Here is a 25000-nt window from a genome sequence, read left to right as displayed (position 1 = left end):
GGAAATATACTCGACTTAGTCTTTACCACCAATATAGACTTCACTCACAATGTTTAGATCATTCCGACAGTTATTTCCGGCCACAATTATTTGTATATGGTTCAAAGAGGGTAACTCGTAATTAACATGAAACCTGACTCACTCCTCATTTCTAAGTTCTATAATATTTCTCCTTTGCTAAACAAAAATCATCTACGAGTAATCAGATTGGCTATCTAATGGATCAAAATGAATCATATACTAATGATTGTTGTTGGCACTCCGTCGCTTACGACGTCGAGGGTTCCACTTGATCCGATCAACGGAACAGCCTGCTCGTGAAATTAACGTGCAAGTAGCTGAGCACTCCACAGACACGTGTACCCTTAACGTAGTTCTCGGAGAAATTCAGCGTGACACAGAGTGACAAGGCTGACCCTTTGAATTACAGGCACAACAGAAACAGGAAGTAAGAGTGAGAGAAAGTTGTGGTGGAAGAGTACAGCAGGGTTCGCCACCATTCCCTGCCGGAGCCTCGTGGAGCATTAGGTGTTTTCGCTCAATAAACACTCACAACGCCCGGTCTGGGAATCGAAACCGCGATCCTACGACCGCGAGTCCGCTGCCCTAACCACTGGGCCATTGCGCCTCCACATACTAATGATACATCACAAATAAACTAATGATACATCACAAACATGCACATTCTTGAGTCGACATTATGATAGAGCTTCTTCCCAACCTATAGTTAACAAAATAACATACGGGCCAAATGAATTCTTTGGTTCCCAGAACTCAACTTACAGCTAATGACCTAAATTCAAACTCAGCATCTGGACCAGACGGTCTCCTAGCCACACTACTAAAAACGTGCAAAGACAGCCTCGTGAAACAATTAAGCATACATACTATTTCAAAAGTCGCTAGTTACCGGCGAATTGCCAGAACTATTAAAAGACGCAATAGTAATACCTACACACAAAGTAAGATAGCGGGACTGAAGCTGAAAACTAAAGACCTGTTTCCCTCCTATCTCACACATATAAAAATTATCAAACGCATTGTCTGAAATAGAATTAGTGCACACCTTGTTGAAAACAACTTCGTAGATAGTTTTTGGACTAGACGAAGTTACCTTTCATAACTATTACAATGCCGTAGCATTATTCTAATAATCTCTCGAGAGGAAAGGACATTGACTGTATATACCTTGATACGTTAAGGAATCTTGGTATCTCAGGAAAACTCAGTGGATGGCTCTTTTACCTCTTACATGGTTGAAGCCATCTGTTGCTGAAAATGGTGTGACAAGAGAACCAGTAGTTAGGTTTACTCTATGGAGTTCTGAGCAGCTTAGATTTTTGCTTGGTCTCCTAACTCATCCGGTCTCATAGAAAAAATTAAAAGGTTACAAAGAACATTCACCAATTAAATACCGTTGGTTAAAAGACTTAGCTACTGGGAATATTTGAAAGCGTTGTTTTCTCTACTATCTTGAATGCTGAAGAGAGAAATTTACTATAATATACGTATGGAATATCCTGTTCCAAACTTCAGCATTAGAGAGAATTTTAATGCACAAACTGTTAGATACTGTCGGCTTTCAGACATACCACCTTCAAAACTACGAGCAAAAACACTTTATTAGTCTCTGCTTTCATTCCGGAAAATGGCTGCGACATATTAACCACTTTGCTCCTTGTCATTTGATACCACTTTCTTGTCGATATCTCTGTCGTTCTCATTCACTATCTCCGTCTCTCTTCTCTCATCTCTTTCAATGACATTGTGCCCATCCTGCTTTTACTTCACATCTAGCCATAGCAAGTAACGGCGATTGTTCTTGCGAACTCCGAGCACCGAAGCCAAGTTTGGATATTGGTAAGAACAATATTCTTTATCATGCAAAAATTAAGCAATGCATTCTTTGTAATGATATCAATGTTTTCATCAACACAGCGATAACAGACTGACAAAATGTATCCTTCTACTTCGTTGCGCCTCTCTCCTTTTATTTTCACTCAGCCGTATTATGGTTCTTTGTTTTCTACATTAACATATTTCATTAAAAATCTAACTACACCTGTTGACGAAAATCCTTCTGACTTCTGAACTTTCATACCGACTTTGGGCATCGGTAACAAAAATATTGTTTTGCATGCAAATTAATACACATGTTCTCCGTCAAAATAGCAATGTTTCATGAAATATTTCTAGGTATTGTAAATTTGTCCCTTGTCATCTCTTCCTTAGTGTTAATGTTACTGTTTTTTTGCCCTTTTCTTTCCTTTTTATTATTATTCTTTATTTTTCTTCTTCAACACTGCTGCCACATACTGAAGACCTTCGTTCCCCTCTTTCGTTGCCACTCTGTTGGGGATATCTCTGTCCTTTCTCTTTCCCCCTCCTTCTTAATGCTATACAGCCCAGCCTGGTGTAAGTAGAAACATAGTTTCTGCCGTAGCCGGAAATCCTTGCTACTTCACAATTCTGAATCATTATTTATTTATCTATGATGGCATATAAATTAACAAATTTATCCTCGATATGCATCACACTGTTTTCTCCTCCCTTTTTACTCCTTCTCTCACCACCGTCTCATTGTTCTTTGTTTACTACTCAACACATCTGTGACATACTAGCAATCTTCGTACCTCTCCTTCGTTGACACCCTCTTGGTGATATCCCCATCTACTCCTCTCTCTTGTAACCTACCAATAAAATCTACCAATAAGTGTAATATAGTTTCCCATTCAAATAAACTATTCTATTTTCCGTAAGGATATCACGGTTTTTCGGAATGTTTTTCTAATTATAGTTAACTTCTTCCTCGTCACCCTTGTCCCACTTATAATCTTACTGTTTCCTCACTTTTTCTTTCTCTATCTATCTCTGTCTTTTTTATCCTAAACACAGCTGCGACACACAGACGACTTTCATCCCAATAGAAGTTGCTCTTCTGTTTGTAATATCACCGTTGTTCACACATTCTCTCTTTTTCTCTTTCCATTTCTCTCTTGATGATATTCTTCCCATCCTAGTTTCACTGAAAATCTGTATTACTCTCTATGGTTAATATCTTTATCTTTCTCTCTCTTGATGACATTTTACCCATTCTGGTTTCACTAAAAATCTAGCTACAGCTGCAGGCAGAGATCCTTCAAGAATTATAATTCTTATGTCAAATCTGGATATCAGGAATAACAGTATGAACTTCAATGCAAATTAACCAATGTATTCTCCATAAGGATATCGCTGTATTTCGAAATATTTGCTACACATTGTACGTATGCTGTTACTGCGATAGCAATATCATCACGGTTTTCGAAATGTTTCCTTTTTATTTCCAATTTCTCACCCGTTGCCCGGTCTTAATTTTAATATTACTGTCGTCTTTCCTTTCCAATTTTCTCTCTCTCTGTCTCAAACGTATGAATGTTCTATGATATTTTCCTCAGGACACTAACGACACACTGATTGCACTCGCATCACTCTTTCATTGCCACTGTTTTGATGACATCTTTGTCGTTTACACTATTTTCCTATGTCGCTTTTTCTGTCACCCAGAGCAACATTCTGCCCATCCTGGTTTCACTAGAAATTTTGTTACTTCTGAATTCTCTGGTTTACTTTGTATTCCAGTGACAGCAATATACTTTGTATACCAGTGACAACAATATTCTCTTCGAAGCAAAATAACCAATATGTTCTCTGCCACGATAGCACCATTTTCAAAATAGCTTTTTGTATGTTGTAAACTCTTCCTTCGTGTCTTAATGTTACTGTTCTCTCTCTTTTTCTCTATCACCCGTAATTTAGTTCTTTGTTTTCTACCTTAATACATCTGCGATATCTGAACCTTCATATGCCCTCTCTTTCATTGACACTCTCACGGTGATATGTTTTCCCTTATCTCTCTTGTATTCACTGTCTCTGCCTGTCTCTGTCTGTCTGTCGCTCTCTGTTAATGACGTCATGCCTATCTTGGTTTCATAGAAAGTGTAGATAAAATTGCAGGCGGAAGTCCTGGCGACATCTAAATTCCTATGCCGAATCTGGGGCACCAGTAACAGCAATATTCTTTTCTACTCTCGGTAGAAGAGCCGAAAGTTTTGGGGAGGAGACCAGTTGATTAGATTGACCGTAGTACGCAACTGGTACTTAATTTATCGACCCCGAAAGGATGAAGGCAAAGTCGACATCGGCGTAATTTGAACTCAGAACGTAAAGACAGACGAAATACCTATTTCTTTACTGCCCACAAGGGGCTACACACAGAGGGGACAAACAAGGACAGACAAACGGATTAAGTCGATTATATCGACCCCAGTGCGTAACTGGTACTTAATTTATCGACCCCGAAAGGATGAAAGGCAAAGTCGACCCCGGCGGAATTTGAACTCAGAACGTAGCGCAGACGAAATACCGCTAAGCATTTCACCCGATGTGCTAACGTTTCTGTCAGCTCACCGCCTTTCAGTTACAGCAATATTGCCTGTCATGGAAATTATTCAAAGTATTCTTCGTAAGGATATAACTATTTGGTATATATTGTAAATATTTCCCTCGTGACATTTCTTTTTGTGATAACGTTACGGTTTTCTCTCTTTTGTTTCTCTATCTACCTCAGTCGTATTATTGTTCTCTGATCAACCCACTTCCCACAAAGCAGTTGTGATGAACTCCATGTTATAGGTTTCCACTCTCCTGGTTATATCACTGCCGTTCACACTCGCTCTCTTTGTCTCTTTCCTTCTCCCCTTTCATGACATTCTCTCACCTTACTTTTAATGAAAATCTAGCCAGAGCTGTATGCGGCTGTTCTTGCGACGTCTGCACAGCAATGAGGACATTGGATATCGGTGACAGAAATATTGTTATCCATGCAAAGTAACCAATGTATTTTACATAATGGTAACACTGTTTTTTCAGAATGTTTTCTATTTTTTATAAACTTCTCCCTCGTGACCTGCCGCTGCAACGCCTAAATTCCTCTGCCAATATAATTGACAACAATACTGACTTCCATGATTATTATCCAACGTTTTCTCTGTCAGGATATCACTGTTTCACGAAATATATTGTAAGTATCACCCTCATGACCCCTGTCGTAGTGAAAATGTTAGTTTTCTTCTTTTCAGTGTCAATATGTATCTCAGCCGCATTATTATTCTCTATTTTCCTCCGCAAACCAGCTGAGACACACTGATCCTTTTCATCCCTCTCTTGTGTTGCTCCTTTTTTGGTGATATCTCTGTCTTTCTCACATTCTCTTTCATCTTATTATTATTATATATATATATATATATATATATATATATATATATATATATCTTTCGCTCTTCTTCTCTCTACCTCTGATGTCTTCGTTCTGATGATGTCTACAATTGGCAACGAGGCAAAAATATAAATATATATTTTCCTTACCATGGTAAACAGAAACGATCGTAAACAGCTTCACTCTCACTCACTCTCCTTTATTTACTAATTAAATAATGCCTTACTAGCACAAAAGACACGCTTCTTTTAGTTATTTTCTCTCCATTTTCTTCTCGTCTCTCTCTCTCTCTCTCTCTCTCTCTCTCTCTCTCTCTATATATATATATATATATATATATATATATATATATATATCATGCGTATGTGTTTATGTGTGTATATGCGTGCGTGCTTTTGCGTATACACGTGTGTCAATGTCTACAATAATAGCATGTGTAATGAAATATTTGTTCTTTTGCAGATGCCTCAACTATCTTCGCATGTATATATATTCATCTATGCATATATGTGACGCCAAGTAGTCGAGTCGCGAACATTCAACGTTTAATACCAATAAAATCCACGTATCTAAATCTACTGAAACTAATTTCATTGTTCCGTTTCGGAATGAAAATATTGTGAAGGTAATAATCATTGTATCTCTAAGAGACATTGCTAAATTTCGAAAGTACGTCAGACCGTTTAAATTTACAGTAGGGAAGCAGAGTATCAAAGTATCATCAGGATTTGAAAGGTTAATTCATGCATTATTTACATCTTTTAAAATGGAAACGTTTTTAGTTTGCGTTCTATTGTTCTCAAATATTGTAACACATGCAGGATACTTCAACAACTGTAGCCCAGCTTTGTGTTCTGATCCTCGCACAGATGGCGTACCGAAACGTTGTTCGTGTCAACCAAACTGCTACCTCTACAATGGATGCTGTTCTGACATTATTAATAAGACCACTTCCATCACAAACTACCCAACTATGAGTTGCCGAAAAGCTGGTTATCATTATTGTTATCAGTTTGACCGTTGTCCATATAACCATGATGTTATTGAGTATGTTAACAACTGTGAAAATCCTGACTCAGAAGATCAACTGCAAATCATTCCTGCTTTTGGTAAAACAAGTAAAAGACTGTATAGGAACCTATATTGTGCTTTGTGTCATGGAGAGGAATTCATTCTCTGGAATCTTTTATATGAATGCGTGAAAATCATTGATGTACCTTTTGAAAATATGACAAATTATCTCAAGGACCGTTGCATGCGAACAGTAGAGCCTCAATCACATTTGATGAAATATTTGCATCGTTGTACTCCTTATATTTCGAATTGTCCTCAAGATAACAATAATAAGGAACAAATAATGGCATGTGAGTCTGATCCAATGGCATTGATATATGTAGAGACAGAACCATACTATGTAGATGGCGATCTTAAATTTCATAAAGTTTACAAAAACAAAGGTTGTGCTACATGCAACGGGTTTTCCAGTGATACGTGTAATGTGATTTATAGTGAAATAGCTGGCAGTATGCGACCTTTTGCTCTAACGATACTTTTTGATTATCATACCAATACTCTAAAGGTAACAAATAAATTAACCAACACGGAAAAAAGATATGTGCAGTTGCACTCGTGTCCAAAATACGCTATCTACGATTTGGAAGTTAAGAAATGTCGGCAAGTAATCTACCATCCTCCGCTAAACTGTACGACAACAAAATTAAATGAATCTGAGTATTATATCACTAGTGATGGTCGTCTCTACTTAAATAATACCCAACGTTTGCTGAACCAATCAGAATTCACTCGTGATTCTCAAGGTATAATACGTATCTGTGTAAACAATGGTACCAATAATATATCAAATATCAATGGTATATCAAAATATTCCGTAGCTGAGAGCTATATCACATTAGTGGGACTACTAATATCTATTCCGGCTCTGGCAATCACTATTATAGTCTATTTCTGTATACCTGATCTCCGTACCTTACCAGGAAAATTACTCATTAGTTTTTTATCAGCACTGTTTGTAGCTGAGCTTCTCTTTCTTATCTCATCACAAGTCACTATATCTACAATGCTGTGTAAATCTTTAGCTGTGGTGTTGCATTATTCATTTCTCGCTAGTTTCTTCTGGATGAATATCATGTCTTTTGACGCCTGGCACACTTTCTCAGGACTTACACAACTTCAAAGTAAAGGAAAAGGTACCAAGAGATTTGTGGTATATTCCTTGTATGCTTGGATCTGTCCTCTTCTAATAGTAGCAGTATCATTGATATTTGAGTATATTCCTGGAAATCATGGACTTTCTCCAGACTATGGAAATGGTATTTGCTGGATTAAAAATGGAAAAAGTCTGCTATGGTTTTTTGCAATCCCTGTAATGATAATTTTATGTCTTAATATCATAGCATTTACCCTCACTGCTAGAGGGCTCTATTTGGCACGTAAACTTTCTTCGAAATATTTATCAAAACATAATAAATTGGAGTTCATCATTTGTGTAAAACTATTCTTTATCATGGGATTAACGTGGACATTCGCATTTTTGTATACGTTTACAAGAATTGATGAATTTTCTCTATTATTTTGTATTTTAAACTCATTCGTTGCGTTATTTATTTGTGTATCATTTCTATCAACAAAGACAGTCCGTTGTTATATTCTCCAAAATCTGCAAGTAATTATAAAACCGCCCTAAAAGAATCTGTTGACGTAACTTCTGCTCATAAACCAACACGTTATTTTTAATTGTCATATTACTTTACTATAAATGTGTTAATTCACTGACGATAAGTCTTATCCAAACCACAATATATACCATATTCTTGTTGTCTAATACCTTGAAAGATGGAGGTAATGGATAATAAATTATATATTAAATCTAAATATATGACAGAATTGTAGTAACTGGAATGCCTTCGACCATAGATCTTTGTGACTATGAATGAGCTGAGATTATCAAGTACAACAATTAACATCAGTTTGAACTGAAAATCCTCAGATGACGATTCGAGAAAAAAAAAAAAGTCATGTTTTTTGCAATCTATTGAAATTCATGTAAAGAGTACGTGTTTATTTCTTTCAGGAACTTGCCCGATTATTTTTGACCAAGTCTTCTGTTCTTCAGTATATTAAAACTTTCAGGTTCACGTGAACTGTTGAACGGACTCACTTTTTGCTGCAAACCCCATATAGTTTGTAATTTTATTGTATTCTTTTTATGAGATACTCATTTTTTGTTGGCCTAACATTTTATGAATATGTGGATTATGGTTTTGAAATTTGTCCTCACTCATGTCTCTTCCCCTGTCTCTAAGTTCGGTCAAACGATATGAAATGGTCATGCATAACTTGCTAATCTAGCAATTGGTATGCAGTTAAGTTTTCTAACTTATATAAAATCTCGTTCTCTTCCTACCTTATATTATCTCTTCCTCCCCACAAATGTATACACGTATTGAATAATTATGAAATGGAAAACGTTTTGGAAAACGCTTTGAAAAACATTTATTGCATCACATGTGACAGGATATGTAGAGAGACTGTTGTGTGCGATGAGAGACTATCATTCGCGTATCACATTCCTATCCCAACACTGTTAATTATTATTCTTTATCGCTTTTAGTTATCCAATTAATTCTCTACTAATCATCTCTTATTTGTCCAGCAATCAAGATTGCTGCTGTGCATTTCCCATCCTGTCCATAAGACATTATCTCCGGAGAGATCTGATGGCGTTAAGAAGAATGCTGACAACATTTCATTAATTTTATAATATTCTCAACAAGTCTTTTGGTCTTCTGGTAACTTATATAAACATTGTGCATGAGAAAATAATTGTTTTACCTTGAGCAAAATCAGTTTATTTTAAACGCTATTTTTAATTGTGATATTACTTTCATATAAATGTGTTAATTCACTGACGGTAAGTCTTATCCAAACCACAATATATACCATATAATAATCAGACGATGTCGACTCCTTAGCCATTATTACTATTGTAAAACAACGGGATTAAATGAATCCTAATATCCTGTCATTAATGACCAGCATTTGAACTTACGTACGATATGTCTGTAATATTATATTATATAAATAGAATTATAATAAAAAACAATTCTTCATAAATACAAAACTTATGTTGCAATATGTATTGGACATCCATGTTCCTCTATACGTTTATGAGAATTGAAAAGTTACTCTGTTACAGTTATTCTTTCTATTATCACAGCTTGCCTGCTACTATTTTAAAGACTGCATGAAATTTGAAAGTTATCTACCGATATATTTTGAGCTTCTCAATAAACGTTATAGGTAGATTTTAAGTAACATTACTGTGCGTTTCTGTGTAAACGTGAACTGATACTGCTAATGTCCCTTTTTTTTCATCACTGTCTAAATTACAAAACCTTCGTGCTAATATTATTATGAAATCAAAGCTATTAATCAATACCGTTTCAGTTACAGCTCTATAAATTATAATAGATTTTGCTAAACTATCTGAAATTTTAATGTGAGCTTAATCAATATATGTTGTGTGAAGTAAATATTCATTCTAACCCTATTTTATATTATTCTCTCCCTACCAAAAAATATATGATAGTTAGGATTAGTGCAAATTTATAAAAAACGTAAATAAATTTGCAATATAAGCTAATTAGGTTAACTTATGTGTACTTTCATCTACGTGATTTGTAAATAAAGAATATTATTTGGAAATACTGAAAACGTTTCTAAATATATGTGCGCATTTTACTGCTAATTTGTTTCTAGGATTAAATAATCTGAAAGTACAGGTAAGGATATGGAACAATTCTTCCAAGCAGAGATCACATTTAGAATACCCAACGGTATATGGAGAATCGTTACTAATAATTGACCATCTAATATATGTCCCTTAAAGTCCAAATGAGTCCACTCAAAGCCGTGTAATTCACTTTTTTTACCTTCATCGGCAGAATATTTGTTTAGCCCAAATTATTGCAGCACACAAGTTTTCAGAAAATTAGTGTATTCACTGCTTGGCGCCTAATAACCACAAATAATAGAACTAATATAAATAGTAATAATATGACTGGTAAAATGATAACTAAACAGATAAGGTACGTCATAATATGAATGATTCTAGGGAAATAATGAAGATCTGTTTGCTGTTTGGTTAGTAGTAATAGTGAAAAACACAAGTGAATTTACGGAAGCTAATGCAAGAGAGGTAACTGAGACGAAACTCATTAATTAAAGGAAGCGAGTAAGAAATTGAATCCAATGGCACAGCGAATTTAATTTATATCGAAACGTTTTATAACCATAGAGTGATACGTAATACTATAGACGAAGTACATGATATTCTGCTTTTAGCAAACATAGGGTTAATGCTAATAAGTATTATTGTAACAGTTAGAGTAAATTAGTATGTCCATTTGAAGGGCAATGCCTCAGGGAAACCTTATTTATAGATGTACAATAACAGCTAATAGTGTTTCTTATGATTACGTAGTTTTATGCTCTACTGACTTGGGAAGAAAGTGAGTTCTACAAGTGTGTGTATGCGTGTGTGCGCGTGTGTGTGTGCGTGTGTGTGTATATCTTTGTTTGTGTGTGTGCGTTCCATACATAAATTATAATTTTGTTCGAGTGTGCATACATATATAAAGCAGTAAATCAGCGTAACGGTACGTGCGCTTCACTCTTCTTGGAGCATGTCAATAAGATATACCCATTTGTCACATGTTTGAACGAAATTTGTTCGTTGATTTATAGGAAATAATGAATAACACACTAACTGACATTACCGAAGTTTACTGCATCTAAAATTCTTATGAATCACCACTGCGCTATTGTTCATCCTGCTTCGGTATATATTGTGCTTGCGTTTTTAGACAAAAGCATATATAAGCGCACTCGCGCACATGCACAAATACACACCCGCGCACATGCACAAATACACACATATACACACCCGCACACACACACATACACACACACTCACACACACATACAGGGGGCGTTCGGAGTAAATCTGACAGTCAGCATAAAAGGAAAAGGAAACCCAATGGCCCATCGGAAAATAAAAGTATTTAAAAAATCAAACAGCCTCAACTAGATGATCGCTGGGACATAAGAATTTATTCAATGTAACCGCTCTTAACTCTCACCACGGCTTCAACACGACTCCGGAAGTTGGTGCATGCGTTCCTCACTGTGTCCTTTCACCTTGGCCACCAGTCTGCTTTTGTACTGCAGGCACAGTGGTTGGTGTTCTTCCTTACCGCTTGTTGTGCATAATAAAGATTGGGTTTACAACCGGGTAAATTTGGAGACCAGAAATTGGAGATGGTGAAGTAGTAGAAATCTTCCGACGACCACTTCTGACTCCTTCCGGAGGTATGGCAAGGAGTCATATTCTTTTGCCACTTTATCGACCCTGAAAGGGATGAACGGCAAAGTCGACCTCGGCAGAATTTGAATCCTTTCTATTGCAGGCACAGGGCCTGAAATTTGGGGTAGGGGATAGTCAATTACATCGACCTCAGTGCGTAACTGGTATTTAATTTATCGACCTCGAAAGGATGAAAGGCAAAGTCGACCTCGGCGGAATTTGAACTCAGAACATAGCGACGGGCGAAATACCGAAAAGCATTTCATCCAGCGCGCTAACAATTCTGCCAGTTCACCGCCTTCTGAACTCAACGTAATGAATGATGAGCAAAATGCTGCCTAGCGTTTTGTTTGGCGTGCAAACGATTTTTTCCAGTTCGTCGCGTTGTATAGAGTAATGTTAATATTTAATAGGGTTTACAAAATTATTAACGCTGAAAATTTCTATTAGTGTAATTAGTCATATGCATATGCTTTCATCGTATTATTTTGATAATTACTTGATTGTCGCACAAATAACCTCATTGCTCTTTACGTTTTAAGTTCAAACTCTATTCTTCTGGCATTTATATTGTATCACTCAAATACTGAATATTGGCAGAAAGCCACAAGTTTATATCGTTGTGGTTTGATTACAATTATTAGAATTGATAATTTTACATAAAGATATCAAATAGTGGCTTTCTGCCAGATATTCTTTTATAACATTGTATCAGAAGTATGTCATATTAATTAACTATCCATTACTAGGCTATATATATATATATATATATATATATATTATATACAATTCATTAATACAGCAGCTTTATCATTTCGTAGTATTAGACGTCCAAGAATTTTCGGGTTTTATAATATTTTCCATTGTTGCAGGTAAGTCTCATTTTTATATTTTAAATTTCTGTATTTTATTTAGCAATTTCTGGTCAGAAATTATCGCGTCCTCCGGAAGCGGAGCCTAGATTTATCCCCCTGTTGCAAGTTACCCTAATAAAATCATCTATTTGCTTAATAGACTCATATTATTTTACAAAACGTACTCTAATAATGTTGGTTTTATTTTATTATCGCATGTTCTTTCCATGGATACTATAACGCATCAATTTCAAACACAACCCTCGCATTGCATGTAGTGGTACACAGTGCTTTCATAGGGTCTTATTGGCAGTTAGGCTAACACTGGAATATTAAACGGTGAATGGATCAGAGCATAATGTTAGAAGGAAGTTATAAATCAGATATCTTCCGAGACTAGTTCAAAATTTTATCAAGTAACCTATTTCATCTTTAAAATATAATATATTCACACATTTTATGTCTTTTCTTCATTTCATTTATGTATTTTTATTTTATTTATTAGAATTGCCGTTTTAGTGACACTGTACAAGGATACACACACACACACACACACACACACACACACACACACACACACACACACACATACACCCCCCCCACCCCACATATATAGTGCATGGTATGTGAGAATGTTATGTATTTATACAAATGTCTCCTCTCAACAACAATTATTGTTGAATGGTAATGATGATGATGATGATGATATATATATATATATATATATATATATATATATATATATATATATATATATATATATATATATATATATATATATATATATATACGCACGAATAGTCACGTATGTATGTATGTATATATATTGTCTCTTTCTCTTTTTCACTTGCAATTATATTTGAACGGCTATCTGCATGGTAGCCAGGTTGTGAAGGAAGCATCTTGTTTTGCTCATCATCTTTTATAGCTTTAGGCCTGGAAGACTTTTATTGTCCCAGATATCGTGACCATTTATATCAAACGAAACAAGGATTTGCATTTTCTCCCTAAGAACCAAAGTTCAGCGGTACTTTGTTTCAGGTGGGTTGCTACGTATCCTATTTCTCCAATAATAATAGACATGAAAGTGAAAATGTACTGGATTTGCAAATTCCTTATCTACAGTATATACGAGAGTGAGTTAAAAAGTAACGCCATTTTGTTTAGGATAGGTATAATTACCAGCACAGGAACATGTATCATACATCAAAATGAAGCTGGTTCTCTGTGGATCATATCCCTATTCCTCAACATAGCCACTGTTTCTCTCAATAGCAATGTTCCACCTTCGAATGAGAGCATGTATCCCTGCCCCGTAAAATTCTGTTGACTGTTCTTTGAGCCACTTATTCATTACAGTTTTTACTTCCTTGTCACTGGAATAATTTAGTGCCTTTAGACTATCATCTCTTCGGCCCCATGAAAGAGAGTTTGAAAGGCAAACATTACTCCATTGACGAGGAAGTGAAAACTGTAGTGAAGAAGTGGCTCAAAGAACAGTCAATAGAATTTTACGGGGAAGGGATACAGGCTCTCATTCGAAGGTGGAACATTGAAATTGAGAGAAACGGTGACTATGTTGGGAAGTAGGGATGTGATCCACAGAGGACCAGCTTCGTTTTGATGTATGATATGTTAGTAATTTTACCTGTGTTGGTAATTTTACCTGTCCTAAACAAAATGGCATTACTTTTTAACTCACCCTCGTAGAAGTTTTCTTTTTCCTGTATTTTCTGACCGCATTAAAATCCAAAGAGAAGCTAGTTTCTACAACAGTGTACTTTTTTTTATCGTAGACCCACACTACATTATGTAGCCAGTTGTTTTCTTATTTAGTGGCTACTTTAATTTCTAAGTTCTACCAATATCTTTGTGCGTTCTACCAATATCTTTTTCTTGTGTTCCAGACCATTCTGGCTACTGAATGGAAAATAATATCTACTGAATGGAAGATAATATCTGGAAGACATTCTCCCACAATAATGTTTTCGCTGTCTTCTATTTTAGTTTTGCACAGTCTACATTTGTTGGCTGTCAATGTTTTCTACCTTTCATTCTGCAGGTACTCGGGTAGAAATCATTTGCTCTTGAACTTTAAAAGTAACTTTAAAAGTAGTGTCATAAAATTGTCGGTACTCCATAGTAAACTTTTATTATGATATATTCCCACATGCATATATGTGTGTATGTGTGAGTATCTATCTATCTATATATATATATATATATATATATATATATATATATATATATATATATATATATATATATATATATATATATATATGTGTGTGTGTGTGTGTGTGTGTGTGTGTGTGTGTGTGTGTGTATAAAATTAAAACCAAATAATAAAGGTAGATATTATTATTATTAAATAATACCAATTTGAACCAGTAGTCAGCATACGTAGAAAACGTCCGAGGACTATGTATTATATTTAAATATAAATAAGAGGAGAGACCGCTCAGTGGATTTCTTGTATGCTAAAAATAGACGTCAAACTGTCCTACCACGAAGAATGTGTTCTCAGATTAGCAAGACGTTGGATGTTTACGAGCTGGACAAATGAAAAGAAAGAAATATAGCACCTAATTCTATACCCTAAGGTTTCGCCATAATCAATTTAATTATTGTCTGTGACTCCTCAGTGAAATCGGTGCCGACGCAAAACAATGGAACTAGACATCACCCGTATGTGCGCGCGTGCGCGTGCGTTTGTGTATGTGTGTGTATGTGTGTATGGTAGGCGTGGCTGTGAGGTTAGAAAATTGCTTCCCAATCTCATGGTTCTGGGTTCGGTCTCACTACGTGGCACATTGCGAGAGTGTTTTCTACTATAGTCGCGGACCAGCCAAAGCCTCGTGAGTGGATTTGGAAGACGGAAACTGAAAGAAGCCTGTGATTCTATCTATCTATCTATCTATCTATCTATCTATCTATCTATCTTGTGACGTGTACGCTAGACTTAGATAAGGCACATAGGCAGGGTCCCGGTTACTGGAAACTAAACGCGTCTTTCCCGTCGAGACAGGTTTTCAGAGACCGGATTAGCACGTTAGTAAAGAGGGCTTTGACGGGAGCCATCGTCAACAACAAATGGTGGTTTGCCCTCAAGAGAGCAGTAAGGGCGGAAGCAATAAGGTATAGCAGGGCACTAGCTGTAGAGAGGAACAGAGAAGAGGGGGAGCTAGTGATAAAGTTAGAAGAGGCATTGCGAAGTGGCATCGCATCCGACGTTTTAGCGGCGAGGTTGGCCCTCGACCAACACTTCAATGCTAAACACGAAGGGTGTGCTGTCAGGGCAAGGATGCGTGCTCTGGGGAATGAAGGTGTTGGAGCCGCACGAGAGGCCCGGGTGGCGGAGGCGCAGCGGGGTAACAGAGCCACCATCCGGTCTCTGGTAGACGAACAGGGGCGCGAATTGCTCGAGCCGAGCAAGATGTGCGAAGCGTTTCAGCGGCATTTTGCCCGACTGTTCGGGAGGAGTGGCGAGCGAGAAGGCAGGGTGGACTTTAGTGCCTACCTGCACAGCTTGCCACGACTCTCGGCAAGAGAGGCGGAGTGCTGCGAAGGGGTCATCACGGCGGAGGAGGTGAGGGACGCGATGGCGGGTTGCTCGACGGACAAATCTCCGGGTTTGGATGGTCTGCCCTACGAGCTTTACAACTGTATGCCAGACTTGTTTGGAGAAGTCTTGGCGGTCGTGTACTGCAACTGGCAGCAGAACGGGAGCATTCCCGGTTTTGTGAGCCGAGGAGCGGTAACGCTGCTGAAGAAAGATCCAAACAAGGGGGACGCCATAGATAACTTTAGGCCCATCACTCTGCTCAATGCAGACATGAACATTTTGGCCAAGGTGTTAGCCAAGCGGTTGGCGCTTGTCATCGAGAAACTGGTCGGCACGGAGCAGACGTGCGCCGTGCCGGGCCGGAGCATCCATGACAACCTCCATCTGATGCGCTACATCATAGAGAGGGTAGTTAAGGAACCTGGCATGGGTGGGGCCCTGATCAATTTGGATCAATCCAAAGCTTTCGATAGGGTAGACCATCGATACTTGGAGGCCGTCCTCGAAGCGGCCGGCTTCGGTCCCGTTTTCCTCGGCTGGATGGCTGCCTTGTACACAGGCATCCGTTCGGTTGTTCGTGTCAATGGACGTCTATCGGGACCCTTCGACAGTGCACGTTCGGTTCGTCAGGGATGCCCCCTGTCGCCGCTCCTGTACGTATTGACTCTCGAGCCACTACTGCGGAAGCTGGCGACGCTGAGGGGCATCCCGCGAGAACTGGGGTGCGGGACGAGCGTGTCGGCATACGCGGACGACGTCACCGTCATAGCGTCTAGCCACTAGCACATTGAGCTTGTCGGCGAGACGCTGAAAGACTACGAAGCGGTGACGGGAGCGAAAATCAACAGGGATAAGTCGGTGGGTTTGCTGCTCGGCACCTGGAGAAGCAAGCCCATACCGTCCGGCAGCGCCTCAGTAGTGGGACGCTGGACGGACGGTCCGGTCAAGTTGCTCGGAGTCTGGTTCGGTCCGGACCTGCAAACGGAGAAGAACTGGGACGAGATAATGAGTAGGGTGGCCACTCTCTGCCGGCAATGGTCCGAGAGGAAGCTGTCCCTAAAAGGTCGGGCGGAGGTGGCGAACGCGTACATCGCGTCCGTCATCGAATACCGCCTGACCGTCGTGCCTTGTCCCGATCACGCCATCACCGAAATGGAGCGCATCCTCTTCCGCTTTTTGTGGAAAGGAAGCGTTCCGATGGTGAGGCGATCCGTTTGTTGCCAACACCCGCTGAAAGGAGGGCTGGGCATGCCGTGGTTGATGATGCGCAGACATGCGCTAAGACTGCGACATCTCCGGCTCTACGTAGACGACGGTGAGCAGGTGTGGTCGCCGTTTGTGCGACGCGCTTTCCCGCAGCTCGTCTCCATGACCGAGCTGCAGTCGTGGATCAAAAAGAGGCCGAGGAATGGCGAATGGCACCGTGAGTGTCGCGTTGCTCTGCAACAACTTTGCCGTCCCGGGTCGACCTTGAGCGGCTGCATCACAACGAAGTCATTCTATAGGGGATTAGTGGAGGGCAGGTACGACGACGATCTCGGGGCGAACCTGGGCGTCGACGAGGAATACCTGACCCGCCTGTTCAGGACGACTTTCGGGCCGGGACCTATGGACAACTTCCAGAGATCCCTGGCCTGGCAGTGTTACCGAGAGGCGCTACCCGTTCGGGATAAGCTCTATAGACACGGCTCGCGAAATGCGGGGCCGACCTGCTCGAGATGCGGTCAAAGCGATGAAACCGTTCTGCACGCACTCGTGCAGTGTCCAACCATTTCGGAGCTGTGGGCTTATGTCGAACGACTGCTGTCGCGTGTGGGACGAGTCGGTTTATCAACCGAGTCTATCGTCAATATCGTCACGCCTCCTTCCTTTAAACGGGAAGGAAGAGCTGTATTTATCGTACTTGTGGCTATGGCCAAAGAATGCATCTGGTGGACGCGTCTGAAAGGATTAGAGACAAATACTTTCCTCTCTGGTCAATCTCTCATCAACTTTTTCAAGTATCACTTGAAAAGGAAGGTGAGAGTAGAGAGGCAAGTGTTGTCTAGCAAATGTTTCGCAAAAAGATGGATACATGTAGCAAGAATGGCACGTATAAATGACGAAGCCACCTTGACCATGATTCTATAAAACGTTTTAAAATTTTGTAAACAGAGAGTTACTCACGTTTCTTGCTTAAATAAAAGAAATTTTATTTAACAAAGTGTGACGCTAAAGACCGAGGTTACCGTGGTCTTTTCGTAGGTTTTTCTTTCCACGGATAACCTCCCCATTTATTGGGAATTTTTTGTATTATTTCGTATTTTTTGTAAATACCCCAAACGTTTTGCGATGTTTTTTTTTCATCGTTGTCCCCACTTTTGTTTTTTTCTGCTTTGTTTTCGACCCCCTCGAAAAGAAAAACTCTACATTTGTATTTTGTCCCCTCTGTGTTGAGCCCTGTGTGGCTAATAAAGAAACCTATCTATCATAATTCCATTTTGCACTTTTCTAATGCAAAATCTAAGTAAGGAGTGGAAGAGCATAATTGTCCATTTCATATACAATTTGAAGGTAATATATTTCTATTTTTCATTATTAAACAGCAATATATATGCGACAACATCTGCCATCTTAGTGTACATTTGTTGTCAGACGATAAGAAAGCTGTTGCCGTTCAGCTTGATCATATGTTTGTTGGTTTCTGTGCAAAGATTATGGGTACTGTAATTCTCGTAGTTTACAGTACTAGAGAATAAACCTTTACTATGAGAAACATTAATGGTAACACAATAAGTGATGTGTGTTCTGTAGGTTTTGACACATTCTGAGTTTGCTATGTCAGAGTAGGAGATGCCTCATTTAGGATTAATATAGGGAACAGTGTATCTTAGTTAATAATTGTGGCATGGTGGTGATGGATCCGTTACTAATTGTTCGGTGGAATATTTCGAGCGGAGGCATAATGCCTCGAATATTGTAGAGTGTAATAGCTGCACAGATCCGGGTAAGTAAACAGGACATAGTTCGCATTTGAAGACAACAACGTTAAAGTGGTAGGAATATGAGAAAAGTGTAAATGTTTTAATTTTCTGAATAGGTGAAAATAAAATTTATTTTAAAGTAAATGTATAATATACTATAATACATTTAAATAAATACAGAAAACTATAGATTTTTTTTTTTACTTTAACTGCAAGACAACCTTAATTGGTAAATTAGTTTAGTAAGAGCTGAATTGTGTGTACATGTATTGCAAGTTCGTGTGTTTATATGTGTGTTATTTCTTTACTACCCACAAGGGGCTACACACAGAGGGGACAAACAAGGACAGACAAACGGATTAAGTCGATTATACCGACCCCAGTGCGTAACTAGTACTTATTTAATCGACCCCGAAAGGATGAAAGACAAAGTTGACCTCGGCGGAACTTGAACTCAGAACGTAGCGGCAGACGAAATACAGCTAAGCATTTCGCCCGGCGTGCTAACGTTTCTGTCAGCTCGCCGCCTTATATGTGTGTTTATATGTGTGTGTACGTGTACGTGAGCAGTGTTTACAATAATATTTTGTGTAATGGTATGTTTCTTCTTTTGCAGATACAAGTACTATCTACGAATATACGCAACCGAAATACTACCATTCAATATTTAATATCGAAGACATCTAACTACCTAAATCTGATGAAAAAATAATTTCATTATTCCATTTAGGAATAAGAATCGAGTTAAATAATTGAGATATTGTGTTACAGCCATTACAATGAGGCTGGAATACATGAGTTACTAAATTTACTCATGCATGGTGCCAAGATGTAGAAACAAATGTGGAAACAGAAAGACAATTGCTTTCCGTAATTAAAGTGATAGTTATATTCTTAGGAAACTGCAAAATTTCGAAAGTACATTTTAGGACCCGAAAATAACGGCAATTGAATATAATATCTAGGTATCACCAGGATTTCATAGGTGAAATTTTGTCTATTATATCTTTTAAAATGGTAATTTTTTCTCAATTCTTTCTGGTATCACTTCTATTCTCAAATATTGTATCACAAGCAAAATACTTCAAAAACTGTAGCCCAGGTTTGTGTTCTGATCCTTCCTCGCATGACATACCTGAACGTTGTTCATGTCGCCCGGACTGCTGAGTTATTTAAATATTTTTTTCTTTTACAGATACCTGAACATTTCTCAAGTACCCCCCCCCCCCCCATATAAATATACATACGTATATATATATATCACCAGATAGCCAGTGCCGTAACTTTCAACGTTTGATATTCATATATTTCAACTACCAACCAAAATAAATTTGAAACTAATTCATCATTCCATGTAGGAACAAAGGTACTTTTAGATATTAGCGAATTTATACAACCAAAACCACAAGACGGATTGAATACATCTGACGTTAATAGTACTAATGAACAGTGCCAAGATATACATGCAGCATGAGAACAGCAAGATAATTACATTTTTATGACTAAAGTAATAATTACTTGCATTTCTCAAAACAAATACTTTTGAAATACAAATATATTTAGAATTACAAATAATTGTCAATATATAACCAGGACTTTTAGGATCAGTCATTACATTGTTTACTATATCTTTTAAAATGGTAACATCATTTCAGTTGCTTGTGCTTTCTCTTATAATCTTTTCAAATGTTGCATCACTTGCACAATTCTTCAACAACTGTAGCCCAGCTTTGTGTTCTGATCCTGCCACACATGGCGTACCTAAACGTTGTTCGTGTCACCCGGACTGCTACCTCTACAATGAATGCTGTTCGGACAAGATTAATAAAACCACTTCTGACCACAAACAACCCTATCCATCAATATATTATAGTTGTAGAAAGGTTAGTGATGATTATTATTATCAGTTTGACCGTTGTCCACTTAACCATGATGTTACAGAGTACGTAAACAACTGTGAAAACTCTAACTCAGATGATCAAGTGCAGTCCATTCCTGCTTTTGGTAAAACAAGTAAAAGACTCTACAGGAACCTATATTGCGCTCTCTGTCATGGAGAGGAATTCATTCTTTGGAATCTTTTATATAGATGCTATCGCATCTCTAATCTAAGCGTTGATAGTATATCAACCAATGTCAAGGATGGAAGATGTCGATCAACAGATTTTCGTCCTTCAGAGGATTTCAAGAAATATTTGTATTCCTGTATTCCATATATTTCGAATTGTCCTCAAGATAACAACAATACAGAACAAAGAATGGCGTGTGAATCTGAGCCCATGGCATTGATATATTTAAATCAAGAACATTTAATTCGATACGAAAACTTAAACCAAGAACATTTAATTCGATATAAAAACAAACCTTGTGCTACATGTAACGGGATTTTTGAAGTTCCGTGTGAAGTAGAATACCGAATGACATATCCTCCATTAGATTCATTTAAGCCACTTACAATCCTCTTCAATTATCATACAAAAACCATAAAGGTAACAGATAAATACTTCGGAACGGAAGATACGCTTCTGCAGTTACCATCGTGTCCAGAACATGCTGTCTACGATATGAATTCTAAGGAATGCCGGCAAGTTATCTACCATCCTCCACTAAACTGTACGACAACAAGATTAAATGAATCTGAGTATTACATCACCAGTGATGGTCGTCTCTACTTAAATAATACCCAACGTTTGCTGAACCAATCAGAATTCATTCGTGATTCTCAAGGTATAATAAATATGTGTGTAAATAATGGTACCAATAATATATCAAATATCAATGGTATATCAAAATATTCCGTAGTTGACGGCTATATCACATTAGTGGGACTCGTGATCTCTATTCCAGCTCTCGCAATCACTATTATAGTCTATCTGTGTATACCTGATCTCCGTACCTTACCAGGTAAATTACTCATTAGTCTTTTGTCAGCACTGTTTGTAGCTGAGCTTCTCTTTCTTATCTCATCACAAGTCACTACATCTACAGTGCTGTGTAAATCTTTAGCTGTGGTGATGCATTATTCCTTTCTTGCGACGTTCTTCTGGATGAATGTCATGTCTTTTGATGCCTGGCACACTTTCTCAGGACTTACACAACTTCGAAGTAAAGAAAAACATACCAAGAGATTTGTATTGTATTCCTTATATGCTTGGATCTGTCCACTTGTAATAGTAACTATTTCACTGATATTCGAGTACACACCTGGAAATCATGGACTTTCTCCAGAATATGGAAATGGTATTTGCTGGATTACAAATGGAAAAAGTCTGCTATGGCTTTTTGCAATCCCCGTAATGTTTATTATATGCCTTAATATAATAGCATTTATCCTTACCGCTAGAGGGCTCTATTTGAGCGGTAAACTTTCTTCGAAATATTTGTCAAAACATAATAAAGATGAGTTCATCATTTGCATAAAACTATTCTTTATCATGGGACTTACATGGGCATTCGCATTTCTGTATACGTTTACAAGAATTGAAGAATTTTCTCTATTATTTTGTATTTTAAATTCATTCGTTGGAATATTTATTTGCGTATCGTTTCTATCAACAAAGATTGTTCGTCGCAGTATTCTGCGGAATTTGCAAATAATTATAAAATTGCCCGCAAAAAATTCTGTTGATGTGTCTTCTGCTCGTGAAACAAAATCAACGGATGCACAAAATAGTCTGTCAGTTAACTCCGCCGTTACGCGAAACTTGTATGAATTTAACCAGTGTGGAATATCGTCACTTGAAAGGCCAGAAACTGTTGCGAATCCTTCCACAAAGCCTTGAAAGATGGAGGTAATGGACAGCAAATTATATACTAAATCTGAATATATGACAGGATAGCCTTTGACCGTGAATTAGCTGATGTTAAACAAGTAGAACAATTAACAACAATTTGAACTGAAAATCCTTAGATGCTGATTCGAAAAAAAAAATCACATTTTCTGGGATCTATTCAAATGCATGTAAGATATACATCATATAAATGTAAAAAGCGTGTGTCTATTTCTTTCAGGAACTTGACAGTTTATCTATGGCCAGTTCTCCTGTTCTCCAATATATCAAAATGTTCATGTCCACGTCAACTATTGAACGGACTCAATTGTTACTGCAAAGTCCATATCGTTTGTCATTTTCCTGTACCATTTTTGATGATACATTTTTTTGTGTTGATCTAAAAAAGGTTGATGAAAATTTGGGCTATTGTTATGGCATTTGTGATTGCTCTATTTTATGTTCCTCTTTCTGACTGATAGGGTCATGAAAAACTTTCTATTCTAGCTACTTGTATGGAGTCAAGTTACCTGATTTATATTCATTCATACATATGTATGTACATATATACACATATATTTGTATATTATATGTATATATATATATATATATATACACACATGCACGTGTACCTTCGTTTTGGGATCACCACTACTTTATTATATCTCCTCTTTCCTAGCTCTCCTGTCTGACCACATCTTTCCAGCATTCGCCATGAATGACCGCTAGCCACTAAACCTTTTTTTATTTTTTCTCTGTGTTTATTTCTGTGTTCCCTTCTGTTGAAGAGCGTATGCTCGAAACGTAAAAGACTTTCTCACTTCCCCGGGCGTTAAACTAATACATCTTTTTGTTGTTTACACACCCGTCTTCGTATTTTCTTTTTTTTTGGTAAATTCCAACTATATATATATATATCACGGAGATGTACTTGCATAGCAAGTGACCTGATCTGAGATCGTGTGCTGAAACAAAAACAATTGCAGCATGGAAGGTGTTTATAAGCCATTTAAAAACACACAAAAACCGTTAGATTCACTTCAACATTTAAATTTAATTTACCAAAATATTTTCGTCGCTTTGAGACCGCAACCTGTTCACTGACAAAATTCGTGCTGCACGCAAGGCGGCGAGCTGGCAGAAAAGTTAGCACGCCAGGCGAAATGCTTAGCGATATTTCGTCGGTCTTTACGTTCTGAGTTTAATTTCCGCCGAGGTCGACTTTGCCTTTCATCCTTTCGGGGTCAATAAATTAAGTACCAGTTGCGTACTGAGGTTGGTCTAATCAACTGGCCCCTTCCCCCAAAATTTCGGGCCTTGTACCTAGAGTAAAAAAGAGAGAATCCCGTGCTGCACGGAATTTTGTCAGTGAACAGGTCGCGGTCTCAAAGCGACGAAAACATTTTGGCAAATTAAATTTAAATGCTGAAGTGAATCTAACGATTTTTGTGTGTTTTTAAATGGCCTATAAACACCTTCTATGCTGCAATTGTTTTTGTATATATATATATATATATATATATATATATATATATATATATATATATATATATATATGCATATGCATATGCACTTATATTTATACATACATACACGTATGCACATTAGTGTCTGCGCACACATGCTCAAACAAGCCAATAGTGAAAATACAAAATTTATATACATCTAACTTTGGTTACATGTTATGCTTGATAGCGTGCGTAAATATTTTATTTCTATATATATGTATTTATACACATACATACACATATGTAATATGTGTGTATATTTATATGTATGTATGTATGTATGTATGTATGTGTGCGTATACATACATGCATATATATATATATATATCAAAATTCCCAACATTGCCATCAGGATACAGGGCCGGTACTGCAACAGCTTGGGTTTCAAGGGCCCATAACTCTTCAATATTCCCTCCTCACAATCGGAGAGATCTGTAGGCGTTTTCAAAATAAAACTGGATCTTCTGTCAAGAGTTCCGGATGTACCTACCTCAAGGCAAGAATCACAGATGAGATTAGCAACATTAAACTCCTTCATTCACCAAATACCACACATCACAGGAGGTTTAGTGAAAAAGTAGCAAAGCAAACGGCGGCGTCCCAGCATACATATATGTCTGAAGCTTTCGTGGATGACCAATGTATGTTTTGGAGTGTTAAGCTATATGAATTAGCTCTATGAATTACAATAGATTTTG

At 37.7% G+C, this 25000-nt stretch overlaps 2 protein-coding genes across 2 annotated transcripts; both read left to right on the top strand.

Moving 5' to 3' along the window:
* Positions 1-5875: 5875 nt before the first annotated feature.
* Positions 5876-9331, top strand: LOC149134212 (uncharacterized). The gene is given in 2 exon segments (XM_089357824.1): positions 5876-7944; positions 7947-9331. Coding segments are annotated over 2 exon segments (1986 nt in total). The 5' UTR covers positions 5876-6023; the 3' UTR covers positions 8012-9331.
* Positions 9332-12439: 3108 nt separating this feature from the next.
* LOC106877197 (uncharacterized) lies at positions 12440-22437 on the top strand. Its single transcript, XM_089357829.1, is given in 3 exon segments — positions 12440-12514; positions 19641-22248; positions 22250-22437. Coding segments are annotated over 2 exon segments (1659 nt in total). The 5' UTR covers positions 12440-12514; positions 19641-20661; the 3' UTR covers positions 22322-22437.
* The last annotated feature ends 2563 nt before the right edge of the window (positions 22438-25000 follow it).

The sequence above is a fragment of the Octopus bimaculoides genome, chromosome 9 (genome assembly GCF_046866305.1).
Source record: "Octopus bimaculoides isolate indiv1 chromosome 9, ASM4686630v1, whole genome shotgun sequence".
Taxonomy (NCBI): Eukaryota; Metazoa; Mollusca; class Cephalopoda; order Octopoda; family Octopodidae; genus Octopus; species Octopus bimaculoides.
Note: the sequence above shows the minus strand (reverse complement) of the source record. Positions and strands in the feature narration are given on the sequence as shown.